Source organism: Callorhinus ursinus, unplaced genomic scaffold, assembly GCF_003265705.2.
Source record: "Callorhinus ursinus isolate GAN/ISIS: 27379988/994484 unplaced genomic scaffold, GSC_fseal_2.0 scaffold5, whole genome shotgun sequence".
Classification (NCBI taxonomy): domain Eukaryota; kingdom Metazoa; phylum Chordata; class Mammalia; order Carnivora; family Otariidae; genus Callorhinus; species Callorhinus ursinus.
In genome coordinates, this window is record NW_027397067.1 from 20654803 (window position 1) to 20667446 (window position 12644).

At 41.7% G+C, this 12644-nt stretch overlaps 1 protein-coding gene across 12 annotated transcripts in view; it reads left to right on the plus strand.

Annotated features, from left to right (window-relative positions):
• Nucleotides 1-12644, plus strand: part of SULF1 (sulfatase 1) — a 175419-nt gene that overhangs the window by 97067 nt on the left and 65708 nt on the right. For 10 of the 12 annotated variants that reach the window (XM_073892861.1, XM_073892863.1, XM_025870700.2 and 7 more), the window contains one exon: nucleotides 9176-9415. In XM_073892861.1, the coding sequence (XP_073748962.1) occupies nucleotides 9176-9415 (240 nt within the window). Of the gene's footprint in view, nucleotides 1-9175; nucleotides 9416-12644 lie in introns of those variants that run through there. The other 2 variants (XM_073892865.1, XM_073892868.1) reach the window with 1 other exon arrangement.

The window sequence follows — 12644 nt, forward strand, 5'->3', positions numbered from 1 at the left end:
TGCCCCCAACAGTGCACAAGGGCTCCAATTTCTCCATATCTTTGCCAACACGTGTTATTTTCCTGGTGTTTTGTTTTTGTTTTTGTTTTTATAATACCCATCCTAATGGGTATGAGCTGGGAGCTCATTGTGGTTTTGATATGGCTGAGTGTATGAGCTGGGAGCTCATTGTGGTTTTGATATGGCTGAGTTTTGCTTTGTTTTGTTTTGTTTTGTTTTTTTACTTGCATGTTATTATGCTTGCCAAATGCTTGAATAGAATAGAATCGCAAAACTATTTGCACCTGTCATACTGCAGGCAGTTTTGGCTACCTTACCACCAGAAAGATATAACAGACTTAGAAAAGGCTTAGAAGAACAATGACAAAAATTGTAATAGAATGCTTTTCTTTGGGGGAAAGAAGAAAACTATTCTACTTCTTTGTCTGGGAAGACAAAGGCTGAGAAGGGTTGTAATGGAAGTTTATGAAATCAAGCTAGGAAAGAAAGCTCTTACTCAGTAGGAATGGGGCCACTCCCTCAACTTTGTCTGAGGACAAATAAAATAAACTAGTACTTTGTGAAGGGAGTGAGACACATAAGGAATTCATTAATAGAAGTGCTAGAACCTTGCATGTTATCTTTTTCCAAAGAACACTCGTTCTCATTATTACCCTGTTTTCATCCCACCCAAGTTGGGTGGATAGGACAAAGATCATTATCCCAGGAGAAAAGTTAATCTGTGGAAAGATGAAATAATTTAACCACTGGTCCCCTTATGTCTGGATTTACTTTTTGCACAACTTAAGAAGTAGCTTAGGTCGTGTCTGTCCTGTAAGTAGTTCAGGTTTTTAGACTATATTAATAGGTGGAAGATTTACACTTTCTTTTAAGCTAGAAAAACACACATGGACATGATCAGCATGAAGTTTGGGATGATGGTTTCCTCTGGAGGAGCAGTAACCAAGAATATCAATGATATTTCCACATTTTGCCTTAAAGTTTGAAAACGACATCTGAAGCAATTATCATCAAATATTAAATTTTTTAAAAGCTTAAATTTAAGAGTTTAACATTTAAAAATATTAAAGCTAGGACTGCCTTTGCTGCATCCCAAAGGTTTTGAACAGTTGTGTTTTCATTTTCACTTGTTTCCATGAATTTTTTAAATTCTTCTTTAGTTTTCTGGTTGACCCATTCATTCTTTAGTAGGATGCTCTTTAGCCTCTATGTATTTGAGTTATGTCCAAATTTCCTCTTGTGATTCAGTTCAAGTTTCAAAGCACTGTGGTCTGAAAATATGCAAAGGATGATCCCAGTCTTTTGGTACCGGTTGAGACCTGATTTGTGACCTAGTATGTGATATGTATATATATATATACATATATATATACAATGGAATACTACTCAGCCATCAAAAAAAATGAAATCTTACCATTTGCAATGACGTGGATGGAACCAGAGGGTCTTATGCTAAAAGAAATAAGTCAATCAGAGAAAGACAATTATCATATGATCTCACTCATATGTGGAATTTAAGAAACAAAACAGAGGATCATAGGGGAAGAGAAGAAAAAATAAAATGAAATCAGAGAGGGAGACAAACCATAGGACTCTCATATAAGATTAAGAGACTCAATCATAGGAAACAAACTGAGGGCTGCTGGGGGGGTGGAATGGAGTAACTGGGGGCTGGACATTAAGGAGGGCATGGGATGTAATGAGCACTAAGTGTTGTTATATAAGACTGATGAATCACTGACCTCTACCTCTGAAACTAATAATACATTTTATGTTAATTAATTGAATTTAAATAAATTTTTAAAAAGTAAAAAGTAAAAAAAAAGAAAAAAAAGAGAAAGATTCAGTAAAAAAATAAACCTTTTAAAGAAAAAAATATATATATATATAATAAAAATATTAAAGCTAGGAGACACATTATTCTAGTATTTTCCTGTACTTAAGGCATTTTATAAATCAAAAAGAACGAAATAAAGAATGCCTGTGGAACTCCCCGAACTTTCTGAAACTAGAGTCAAAGAAATTAAGCTCTAAATCGTTCCAAAAGAGTCCCTTGGTGCCACTCTGAGGAACAAACTGAAGAGCTGATCTGACTCAATGTGGCATGTGTTAAATTCTTAGGAAACTGGGCTGATGCTAACATCTCAGTAACGCTGGCCCATTGCTTCTTTCAGATCATACGTGGAATTAAGAAACCATAAATACAGGGAAATACTTTGTTTTTTTAAATCGGGGTCACAATTGGGATCTATAGTCCTCAGCTAGTCCACAGATGTGGTTTGCTTGACCAGTGTATTTTTTTTAATTAAGGTAACATTTTAAAAATCAGATGATTTCATGTTAAAAAAAAAAAAATCCAGATTCTGACCTTTCTGGAAAATCCAGAGGCATGAGAGCTTGCGTTCCCATGAGACAGCAATCAGGTAGATGTTTGAAGAGGAGTCAGAGTTGCCCCACTAGGTGGAGCATGTCCTCAGGTCATCATGGCCCCCACCACTCTCCATTGCTCCCCAACATTTAGGTCATGGAGCCATTTACCATCATGTCCATACTGCTGTTTTTCTCATAGTCGGAGAAAGCTCTCTACACCCACATCTCTACCAAATGTGAAAAGCAGAAAAGATGAAAGCTCCCTGGTTTTTCTTATACCTGGCTACCCTCACTTGCCTACCTCTCTATCCGACCCTGTAGACATTTTCAGTCCATTTCTCTAAGAAATTAGTCTCCTCTTTTAATGGCCTTTTGCTCTTTGGCGGGAGGAGGGGGGTGAGTAATGAGGCTTAGTGACCTGGAGACACTCCAGACAGATTTATTATCTGCTTCTTAGTCATTTCTTCCCCAATCTTGTTTCTTCCCTTTGGTTTTCACTGAAATATCTGGGTTTTTTTCCACTCATCCCATGGTTTTGGTAGAAAAAGGTATACTCTTTTATCATGTTACTTTTTTCTTATGCTTTCAGAATCAAAATATTCAACCGATCAATATAGCCTTTTTTAATATTGAAAATATCACTGTTTAAGGTTTCATACTTTACTATAAAAATAACTGTTGGTGTGAGAAAATAGCAATGGAATCTGGAGGTATTTAGTACAGACCATTTATATATTTAAAGCGTTAACCATAGCTCATCATAAAATGATGACATCTAGAAACAACACTGCACAATTAATAAGAGTTGTGCTTGCTTGTCATTATTGTTCATCAAAGCATGAACCATTGCAGTCCACAATGAGGTGTGCCTGTCTAGGAAGCCAGGTGTATTGGAGCCCCACATGCCTGGAGTTTCCATAAGGGATGACGATGGCAATATTTATTATTGAAGTTCTGGGTTTGTGAGTTTTCCAGACCGTGATAAACAGGCTTGATGAAAACTTTAATGTTTCATAGTACAAAACATTGAATAAATTAAACACTAAGATGCTTGAATCAAGAAAGATAAAGTTTTATTGTAAAGTTTGACATGTAAATGAAGTAATTCAAGCTCTCTGTGTAATTTTGGAAAAGTCATTCAGAGAAGCTGGACATTTTCTCTCTGCTGACCTTTTTCACATAGATGATGTGAGAATAAATGAGTTGGAGTGTGTAGAATGATTTAAATTCCTGGCCATGGTCCCATCCGGTCCCAGTAACCTATCCCATACTCCAACCAAAGAACTGTTCCTGGAGCCTGGAATTTTTTTTTTTTTTAATTCCACTGAAATTGCAAACGTGGTGGATCTTGCGGGACTCCTGAAGAGTGCCATTTCTCCCCTCCCAGTCACTGCTGGCTGACCCAGCAGTAGCCTCGTCTATAGCTGATTGCTGTTAAAGCATCCCCACCCCTGCAGGAACAATGCAGACATCCCTAGTCCCCACCTGGAGCTCTGGCGCTGGGACAGCTTTTCTTGGCAGACCTGGGACTCAGCTGTGGCCTGGACCTTCTCTGTCCTCAAGCCAGGCCAGTCAGCAGTGCCCCCACACCAGCTCCTGGACCCAGTGACAGTCACTTCATAGCAACCTCATCAGGCTTCCACCTCCAAGGACAATTTTAAGTGATAATGAAGTCAGGCTTCTTGCACAAGGGGAGGTAGGGGGACAGTGTATGTGGGGAGAATTGATATTTTTAACTATAAACCAGCATTAACATTTTAAGTCTCAAAACATAGAAATGATCGCTGACCTCTGTCTTAGTCGTGAACAGACTATCACAAAATGGATGGTTTAGTGGCTTATAAACACCAGCCATTTATTTCCCACAGTTCTGTAGGCTGGGAAGTCCACGATCAAGGAGCCAGCAGATTCGGTGTCTGGTGCGAGCCCGCTTTCTAGCTTACAGATGGCTGTCTTGTTACGTATCCTCACATGGCAGAAGGGGCAAGGAAGCCCAGTGGGGTCTCTTATATAAGGGCATTAAGCCCATTCATGAGGGCCCCACCTTCATGAGCTACTCGCCTCCCAAAGGCCCCACTTCCTAATACCATCGTCCTGGTCGTTAGGTTTCAACATATGCATTTGTCGGGGGAGGGGGCGGGGGACACGAGGATTCAGTCTATGGCAACCTGTTTACTCTTATCCCCACTTTTGGAATTCAGATGTAACTTATGGACACGGGGATGAAAAAGACAGGAGGAAATTAACACGGTGGGTTGAGGTGAGCGCACAGTGAAACCCCAGTGCCCCTGACAACACTCCTTGTGTGAAGTGCTCTAACAGCAAGCATCAGGCCATTTGCTCCTCAACAACCCTGTGATCTAGTTGGGGAACGATTCTTAGCTCCATTTTACAGATGAGACATTCAGACCAAAAGAGAGTAGGTGACTTGATCAAGCTGATCTGTGGCCAAATCCAGATGTTTTTCCACCAGTTCAAGTTCAAGGCTCTCTCTTCTCCTTCTTACCCTCCTAAGCCCTGCCTTGTGAATGTTGTTACGAGTCTTCGGCCTTAAGCTTCTTCTCATTCCTATGAAATACTTGTTCTAATAACTGAGAATCGGCACGAGTAGCGTTTTAGGCACCGAAGGCCTGAACCTCAGAGAGATGAGCAGTTGCAGCTTAAAACAAAACTGAGCTCTTCCAACAGCGAGGCAGGACATCGTCCCATTCATTCATCTCAACAGCTGTAAGTGTGGAATGATGAGTTTCATTACAGACCAGCTTTTGGGAGAGTTTCCCAAGGAAAAGTCAGTGGTGCAGTCTCCCTCAGTGAGGGAGGCGGTGTTACTGCCTGACATTCGTCATCGCACAGCCATGAAAAAGAAGGTGCTTCGTGCTTTCCTTCCTGTTGCATACTAACTCAGAGTGAAGAGGGAGGGTTCCTGGGCTCCATCATCTGCGGAGAACCCACCAAGATCAGAGGTGGCATTTCACGCCAGTGACGAAGTCAGACACGTCTACGGCCCTCTCAGCCCTCACCAGGCCTGAGCTCCTGAGATCCTTCAGCTCTTGGGGGGAAGGTGGGTGGGAGGCAGGCATTCGTGTGTGTCAGTGTCTCCTCTAAAGAGGCTAGATGAAATATCAGTCTGGGGAAAGTGAGACATATCTTGACTATGAGCAGACACCTTTTCTGTTTCTCAGTCTTGAAAACGTCAATGTCACAGCTGGTACTCAGCCTAGATGGAGCTTAAGAGCTCGGTCTCTGGAGCAGATTGCCTGCATTTGCTTCTGGGCTTGGCGACCTAGGCTATGTGTGGCCCTCGGAATGTTATTTAGCCCTTCTGCCCCTCAGTTTTATCGTCTGTGATACTTATATGGGAATAATAGATAAGAGCACCTGCTATTAAGGCTTACCATCAGGATTAAATGAGTTGATGAGTGTGAGGGCTCAGAAGAGAACCTGGCTGACAGTAAGCATGACATGGATGTTTCTGATTCCGGTCTGCCGTATCTTACAGCCTTGGGGAGTGGGCTGAGCCGCCTAGAGGCACGTGCTAAAGTCTCGCCCAGCTCGCGGCTTCCCTGCTTCTGTGTCCAACCCGGACTACTTCTCTGAGCGTGAGTGTGGTCCATGGACAGGGAGCAGCGGCCTCACCAGGGAGCTTGTTGGAAGTGCAAATTCTCTGGTGCCTTCCCAAGTCTTCTGAAATCAGCATTGCAGGGCGGGCCCAGAATTCTGACATAACATGCTCTCCAAGTGATGTTTAAAGTTGAAGGAACATTGTCTCAGAATCTATTCTTTACTGAGAACACTTCAGGCCAGATACCCACCTTTACAAATCCTAATGTTGGGGCTGCAGTGGTCACGGTGACTCCGGGGACCAAATGTCCTCATCAATCCCTTTGACTTAGGGACTGGTTGGAATTTGGACAGATTGTTTAGGACCTCAACATAATCTGCCTAGTTCATTAAAAGAGTGACATTTAGAATGGGAGGGGAGCCCTTGCTGGAGCAAGTCCAGATTATGAATTGGCCTAAGTTTTGGTACCACTTTGTATATTATTTGACCTTAGGTCCGATTTCTACCTACCATCCTATATTTGCAGTCTGAATGAGTCTGTAAACAGGAGATTGCAGGTGATTCAGGACCTTGGAGGATGGTTTCCAGTGCCTTTTTTTTAATTTTTTTTATTATGTTATGTTAATCACCATAGATTACATCATTAGTTTTTGATGTAGTGTTCCATGATTCATTGTTTGCGCATAACACCTAGTGCTCCACGCAGAATGTGCCCTCTTTAATACCCATCACCAGGCTAACCCATCCCCCCACCCCCCTCCCCTCTAGAACCCTCAGTTTGTTTCTCAGAGTCCATACTCTGTTCGTCCAGTGCTTTTTTAAATATGAGTTCAGCTAGGGCTCATAAAGGAAATTGATAGCCCATCCTTTGTAATAAAGAGCATAGTAGGCAATGAAAATCCATCAGTAATGTTTGCTCAGTTTTCCCAAAATTCAAGATACTACACTAAGTAAGCACTGCAGAGGTGTAAAGAGGAGAGAGGAGTAAGTGAATAGACGCAACCATCTACCTTTCACTCTCTCCCCACCCCCATGTCTCTATCCATCTATTTATCTCCATCTCCAGGACGTTTCCCCCACCTGATCAATAAATATAAAACACATTTCTGAAATGGACTTCCTTGATCTTCTACAGGGCATCTGTCTTTTTAGTTACTTCTTGAGTGACAGTGAAACCATTACTTTTCCAGTTTTCTTCCTGTGCTGAAAACGTTGAGGTATTATTAGTCAACTCATTATCTTCTGATGCATGACAACGTCTCTTGGATCTGTTTCTTCGAGGCTCCCTCCATTTTAGAGGCACAGTCCAGATCAAGTCTATGTCACCTCATGGCCTAATGTCTTTAGCGACATCTCGGCTCTAACCTTGGTGGACCAGCCTATTTCCTCCTCCATGCACATGCCTCCATCCCCCGTTGCCACAACAACACCCCTCAAAGACGTTTTCCATATCACGTCGTTCATTCCTTTGACAGAGAAACCATTCTGCCTTCATTTTCGCTATTCTATCAAATCCAAATATCTCTGCCCAGCCTCGAAGCCATTCACTAACTCTACCTTCTGTGTTTCATCAAGAGAATTCCCCATGTTCTTTTTCATCCTAGGAAATCAACGTGCTGTACTCATCCCTCGACTTCCTCCCACCTCCAGAGCACACACACCATCCTCCCCATGCTGCCACGAACATACTTCACCTGTCTTGTGTTTTTCTTCCTGCTCTCCTTCCATTTGTCCTCGTCTCTTGTTTCGGAACTCTCATCAGACATCCCCTTCGGTCCTCCCTAACCTTATTTGTACCACTACCGCTGTCCCCACACTCTTATGTGGCTTTGCAAATAGCCCCAAGTGGTTTCTATATGTCGGTTCTCGTCTAGATAGTTTACCTCTAAAGACCGAGGCAGCAGAGAATTTTCCATTTCTTTTGTTAATGCTACACTTGGGGGAGCAACCCAGAGTGCTGAGGTTGATAGAATGTTGAGCATGAAGTGGGCACTCACTCCACGTTATTCACCAGTTACAAAAAGGTTGCTTGATCCGCCGAAGACAACCAGAGGAGAAAAAGCAGTTAGGAATCCTCCTAACTGAAGCCTGTTTTAGGGAGCTCTAATGAGACCCAATTAGAAACCTTCCTCCTGTTTTCATATGTTTCATGTGAACAGTAAGAGCTAATACGTGAAAAAAAATCAGGCTAACTGTGGCTTTTTGGACCATTGCACACTTTTCTGCTCTGAATGCTTGCCTGGTTTGCATTACGATTTCCTTCCTTGCTGGAAAACTACATAGACTTTCTCCCTTTCTTTGGAAGAAGTGGGACCTGTTGGAAATGTGAGGCTCCAGGATTCAAATGCAATGGGCTTGGCTGTGGTGCTCTGTAGTGCATTTCTTGACAAGTCCTGAAAAGACTATTGAATTCTAGCCTGTGCTTTTTTTTCTGCAGTATTTGGATGTGTTTCAGCGACAGTATTTGGCTGGATAGAGTAATCGAAGTCGTTTTTTTCTTCCTCGGCAATCTTATGTTACAATTTCATCCTTTGCAGTCAAAATGGAATACTTTACTCTATGCAAATACTTTTGAGTGCAATAGAATCATTGCTCTTTCATAAGCAGACAATCTATCTTTTAATATTACACATAAACAGGTGAAAGTATAAACTGGCAGTGCTATCCTGATGGAAAAACTGGAGGGTATTTGGTGACTTTGCTAGAGGATACCAAGTTACAATAAAGATTTTTTTTTTTAATTAAAGACAGGCATTTTGGAGGGACTTTTACTTAAGAGGAAAAAAAATGGTTTTCCTCTTTAGTTTCCTATGATTAAAACACTGTAAGTAGTAACCTCAACAATGTCACAAGCATTGTGCATATGCTGTGGGTTGGGGGTTTGATGCCCTGTGTAACAGGCTCTTGTTCTCTTGCAATCTTCAAAAGGCTGCTGGCCTTTGAATTTGCTCCATATCTAAAATTCTAGCTTTCATTATCAGATTAGCCTGCATTTTTTTTTCTTTGTGAGTAAGGAGAGGAGAAGCTGAAATGAGTTTTATTATTCTGCAAAATGCTTGAGATGGTAGGATCCCAAATGTTTAATTTTGTTCTGGAAATGAGAGCTGTCAAATTATCGACTCCTTCAAGCCAATGGAGGGAAATTAATAAATCAGGGGAACAGAGTCACTGAGTGACATGACATCAATGGGCATTCGTGGTGTGGTGCGCTCTGCTAAACAATGCTGGAATTGTGCCTTCCAGGGTCCCTGCAAGTCATGAACAAAACAAGAAAGATTATGGAGCACGGGGGGGCCACCTTCACCAACGCTTTTGTGACCACCCCTATGTGCTGCCCCTCCCGGTCCTCCATGCTCACCGGAAAGTATGTGCACAACCACAACGTCTACACCAACAATGAGAACTGCTCCTCACCTTCATGGCAGGCGATGCACGAACCTCGGACTTTTGCTGTATATCTTAACAACACTGGCTACAGAACAGGTAAAGGTGGACTTGCTAGCCAATGAACCTCTGATGGTACTTCTTAGATACAGGAAAATGCCTCATGTAATGCAATATATAAAGTTACAATAACTGGAGGTAGTGTAGGCTTTTCTCTTCGCTATCAGGATCCTCCCCATCCCATCCTTTTTTACTCTGAAGAATGTACCGATGCGAGATCCCTTAGAAAAAAAGTGATTCTCAGTGGGCACATTATGAAAATGTTATATTCATCAGAGCACCCAGTGGTTGGAATTTCCTAAGAGGATCCGCAACAGAAGAGCTTTCACCCCCATTTACCTGCCTACCTCAACCTCCCAGATCTCAAGGGATCATGGTACAGCTTGAGGCTTGTCTTAAGGTGTCAGTACATTTCTGCTGATTTTTTCAATGAGAAATCATCAAATATTTTGAAACTGCTTAGCATCTACTCCAAGATCTGGGACATAATAGGTGATCAAAATGATTTTTTGAATTAATAAATAACCGAATGAGGAAACCAATGGGGTGTACCTTATTGATTCATTTATTCGTTCATTCCTAATTGATAGAATTTGGAGTTTCTTTAGCTCAGGTTGTGGTTATTTTTAGGTCCCAGATGTTCATGCCCATCTGCCAAGAAGGGAAGACATCCCCAATCCTAAGCAGGCAAGAAGAGGTTTCTGGTTAGTTGGTCTTTTGAAAATCAGGGATCTCTTTCAAGAGAAGTCATAAACGTCATGCCAATCTTTCTAAGAAAGAAGCAAGGCTCCTTCTGGTTTAGCCCCCAAAGCCTTTGAATAAAGGCTAAGAGAATTCTCAGCATGTCGATGCTCTCCTTGGGTTTTCTGAATCCTTCTTCATGAAAGGCAACCAAGATGTTTATAGAAGAACTGCAGAGCAAAAATGGTTTTTTTCAGAGCCACCTAGACTTATAAGATTTAAGGATATCATCACTAAAGCTCACTGGAAATGATTTTTAGGTCTACATATTCTCTATTCTGAAGATTTAAAAGTAAAGGATTTCAGAAAAATATATTCTCTTAAGTACCTTTAAAAAGTGAAATGAACTTTTCCCACTGTACTTGAAAAATATGAGGCCATCTGTTTATTTGCAGAACATTCTGTGGGCACTTAATACTTGTTGTTTATGGATAAAAATATTGATTTTGACTATGATAGCATTGTCATTCACAAGCATCTCAAGATCTCCATTCAGAGAGGAAGCTCTTCCCATGACTCTCAAGGGTGTTTGCTTATGCTTTGGAAAGAAACTAGGTTACTCAGAGTGCCTTATCCTAAGTGTGTTTTCTCACGTAAGTGATTTAAATTTATGGCACCTTTCATCTGAGAGCTCAAAGGCACTTTGCAAATCCATCAAACATCCCTGTGGGGTTTAGAGACAGCAAATGTACTTGGCTCTGTTTTATAACTGAGGTGGGGATTTCAAATATTGTGTGACCAACTCAGAGAAATGTTCCCTTAATGCCTGGTTCCTGATTTTAACCACCAAATTATGTTTTGTTCATGAGAAGCATCATGTGACATCGATGCCTTTCAATTTTCAGGCTCTCTATAATTTAAAACCTAGTAGCAGATATAGAGCTTGAAGGGTCGGGACTCTCCCCATATCCAGAGTGATATGGATGATGTCTGTCATAAGAAATAGAGATGCAGGATGACACAGAGAACCTTGCCAGGACTTAGAGTGGTCCACTAGGTTTTGCTAATTTGTTTCAGGGCAGATCAAGAAAAAGCAAGAAGATGAATGAGTTCTGAAGAAATTGTGTACAGCAATGGGACCCGAGTTGACAATATTGTATTGTACACTTGAAATTTGCTAAGAGGGTTGGTGCTGTCACCATAAAAGAAAAAAGAAGGAACATAGTATAGATATGAGGTGATGGATGTATTGGTTGGCTTGGAGGTGGTGAATATTTCACAATGTTTATGTATTTCAGGCCATCAGATTGTACACCTTAAATATATTACAATTTTTTAAAGATTTTATTTATTTATTTGAGAGAGAGACAGAGAGAGCATGCGCAAACACAGGGAGAGAGAGAGGGACAAGTAGACTCCACACTGAGCATGGAGCCCGACCCAGGGCTTAATCTTATGACCCCAAATCATTACCTGAGCTGAAACCAAGAGCTGGTCGCTTAACAGACTGAGCCATCCAGGTGCCCCAAGTATATTACAATTTTTGATTATAAATAATACCTCAAGAAAACTAGAGAGAAAAAAGAAAGAGGGAAAAGAAGGAAATTAGTATTTTTTGCTTACCTACCGTGCAGCACGCACTTTAGCTAAATTGTCTCACTTAATTCTTCGGGCAACTTTGAAAGAAAGGATTTGCTTGTGTTACCAAAGACGAAACAGAGACTAAGGAGAGTTGTCACAGGCTAATCAGTGATAGGATGGGTCCATCACATCTGACTCCAGAGTCTTTCCTTTTTCCATCATCTCATTTCTTTACGTACGTTTCTGTCGTGCCTCATTCCAAAGTGCCTTCAGAGACACATAAAGATAGCAGGATACAGAACAGTAAGGACCTTGGCAAATGGAAATGAAGAGTCGTACCAGTAAAAGTCAAGGCAAAGCTTGGTATACAAAGTGCGTGCCGTGGAGCTGTGGAGAAAGGGTGCCTATGTGGGGGAACTAAGCTTCCAGATGGCAAGAGCAAAAATCGAAATGCCATCCATTGCAAAGTTTACCGAGTCACCAAGATAGAAATAAATCGGTTGCTTCTAAGAAGTGTAGCGTATTCTGGCACTTGTTTCAATTAGACTATGCTGTATCTACCCTACAATAGATCATAAGAGCTTGGATAAAACAGAGAGAATTTAGTTCGAGTCCCTTATTTTCAGGTGAGCAAATTTCTGCCAACAAGATCAAAAGTGACACATCTGATGTTCTAATGGGGAGAGCAGGTGTCAGGACGTTGGTCTTCAGGGTTCTTGCCAGTGTGCTACCCTACCTGTATGGGTTGGGTCTTGAATGACACTGTGCACCATAAGGCTATCCCGATGACACGGGGCGCCTGGGTGGCTCAGTCGTTAAGCGTCTGCCTTCGGCTCAGGTCATGATCCCAGGGTCCTGGGATCGAGCCCCGCATCGGGCTCCCTTCTCAGCAGGAAACCTGCTTCTCCCTCTCCCACTCCCCCTGCTTGTGTTCCCTCTCTCGCTGTCTCTCTGTCAAATAAATAAATAAAATCTTAAAAAAAAAAAAAAAAAAAGGCTGCCCCGA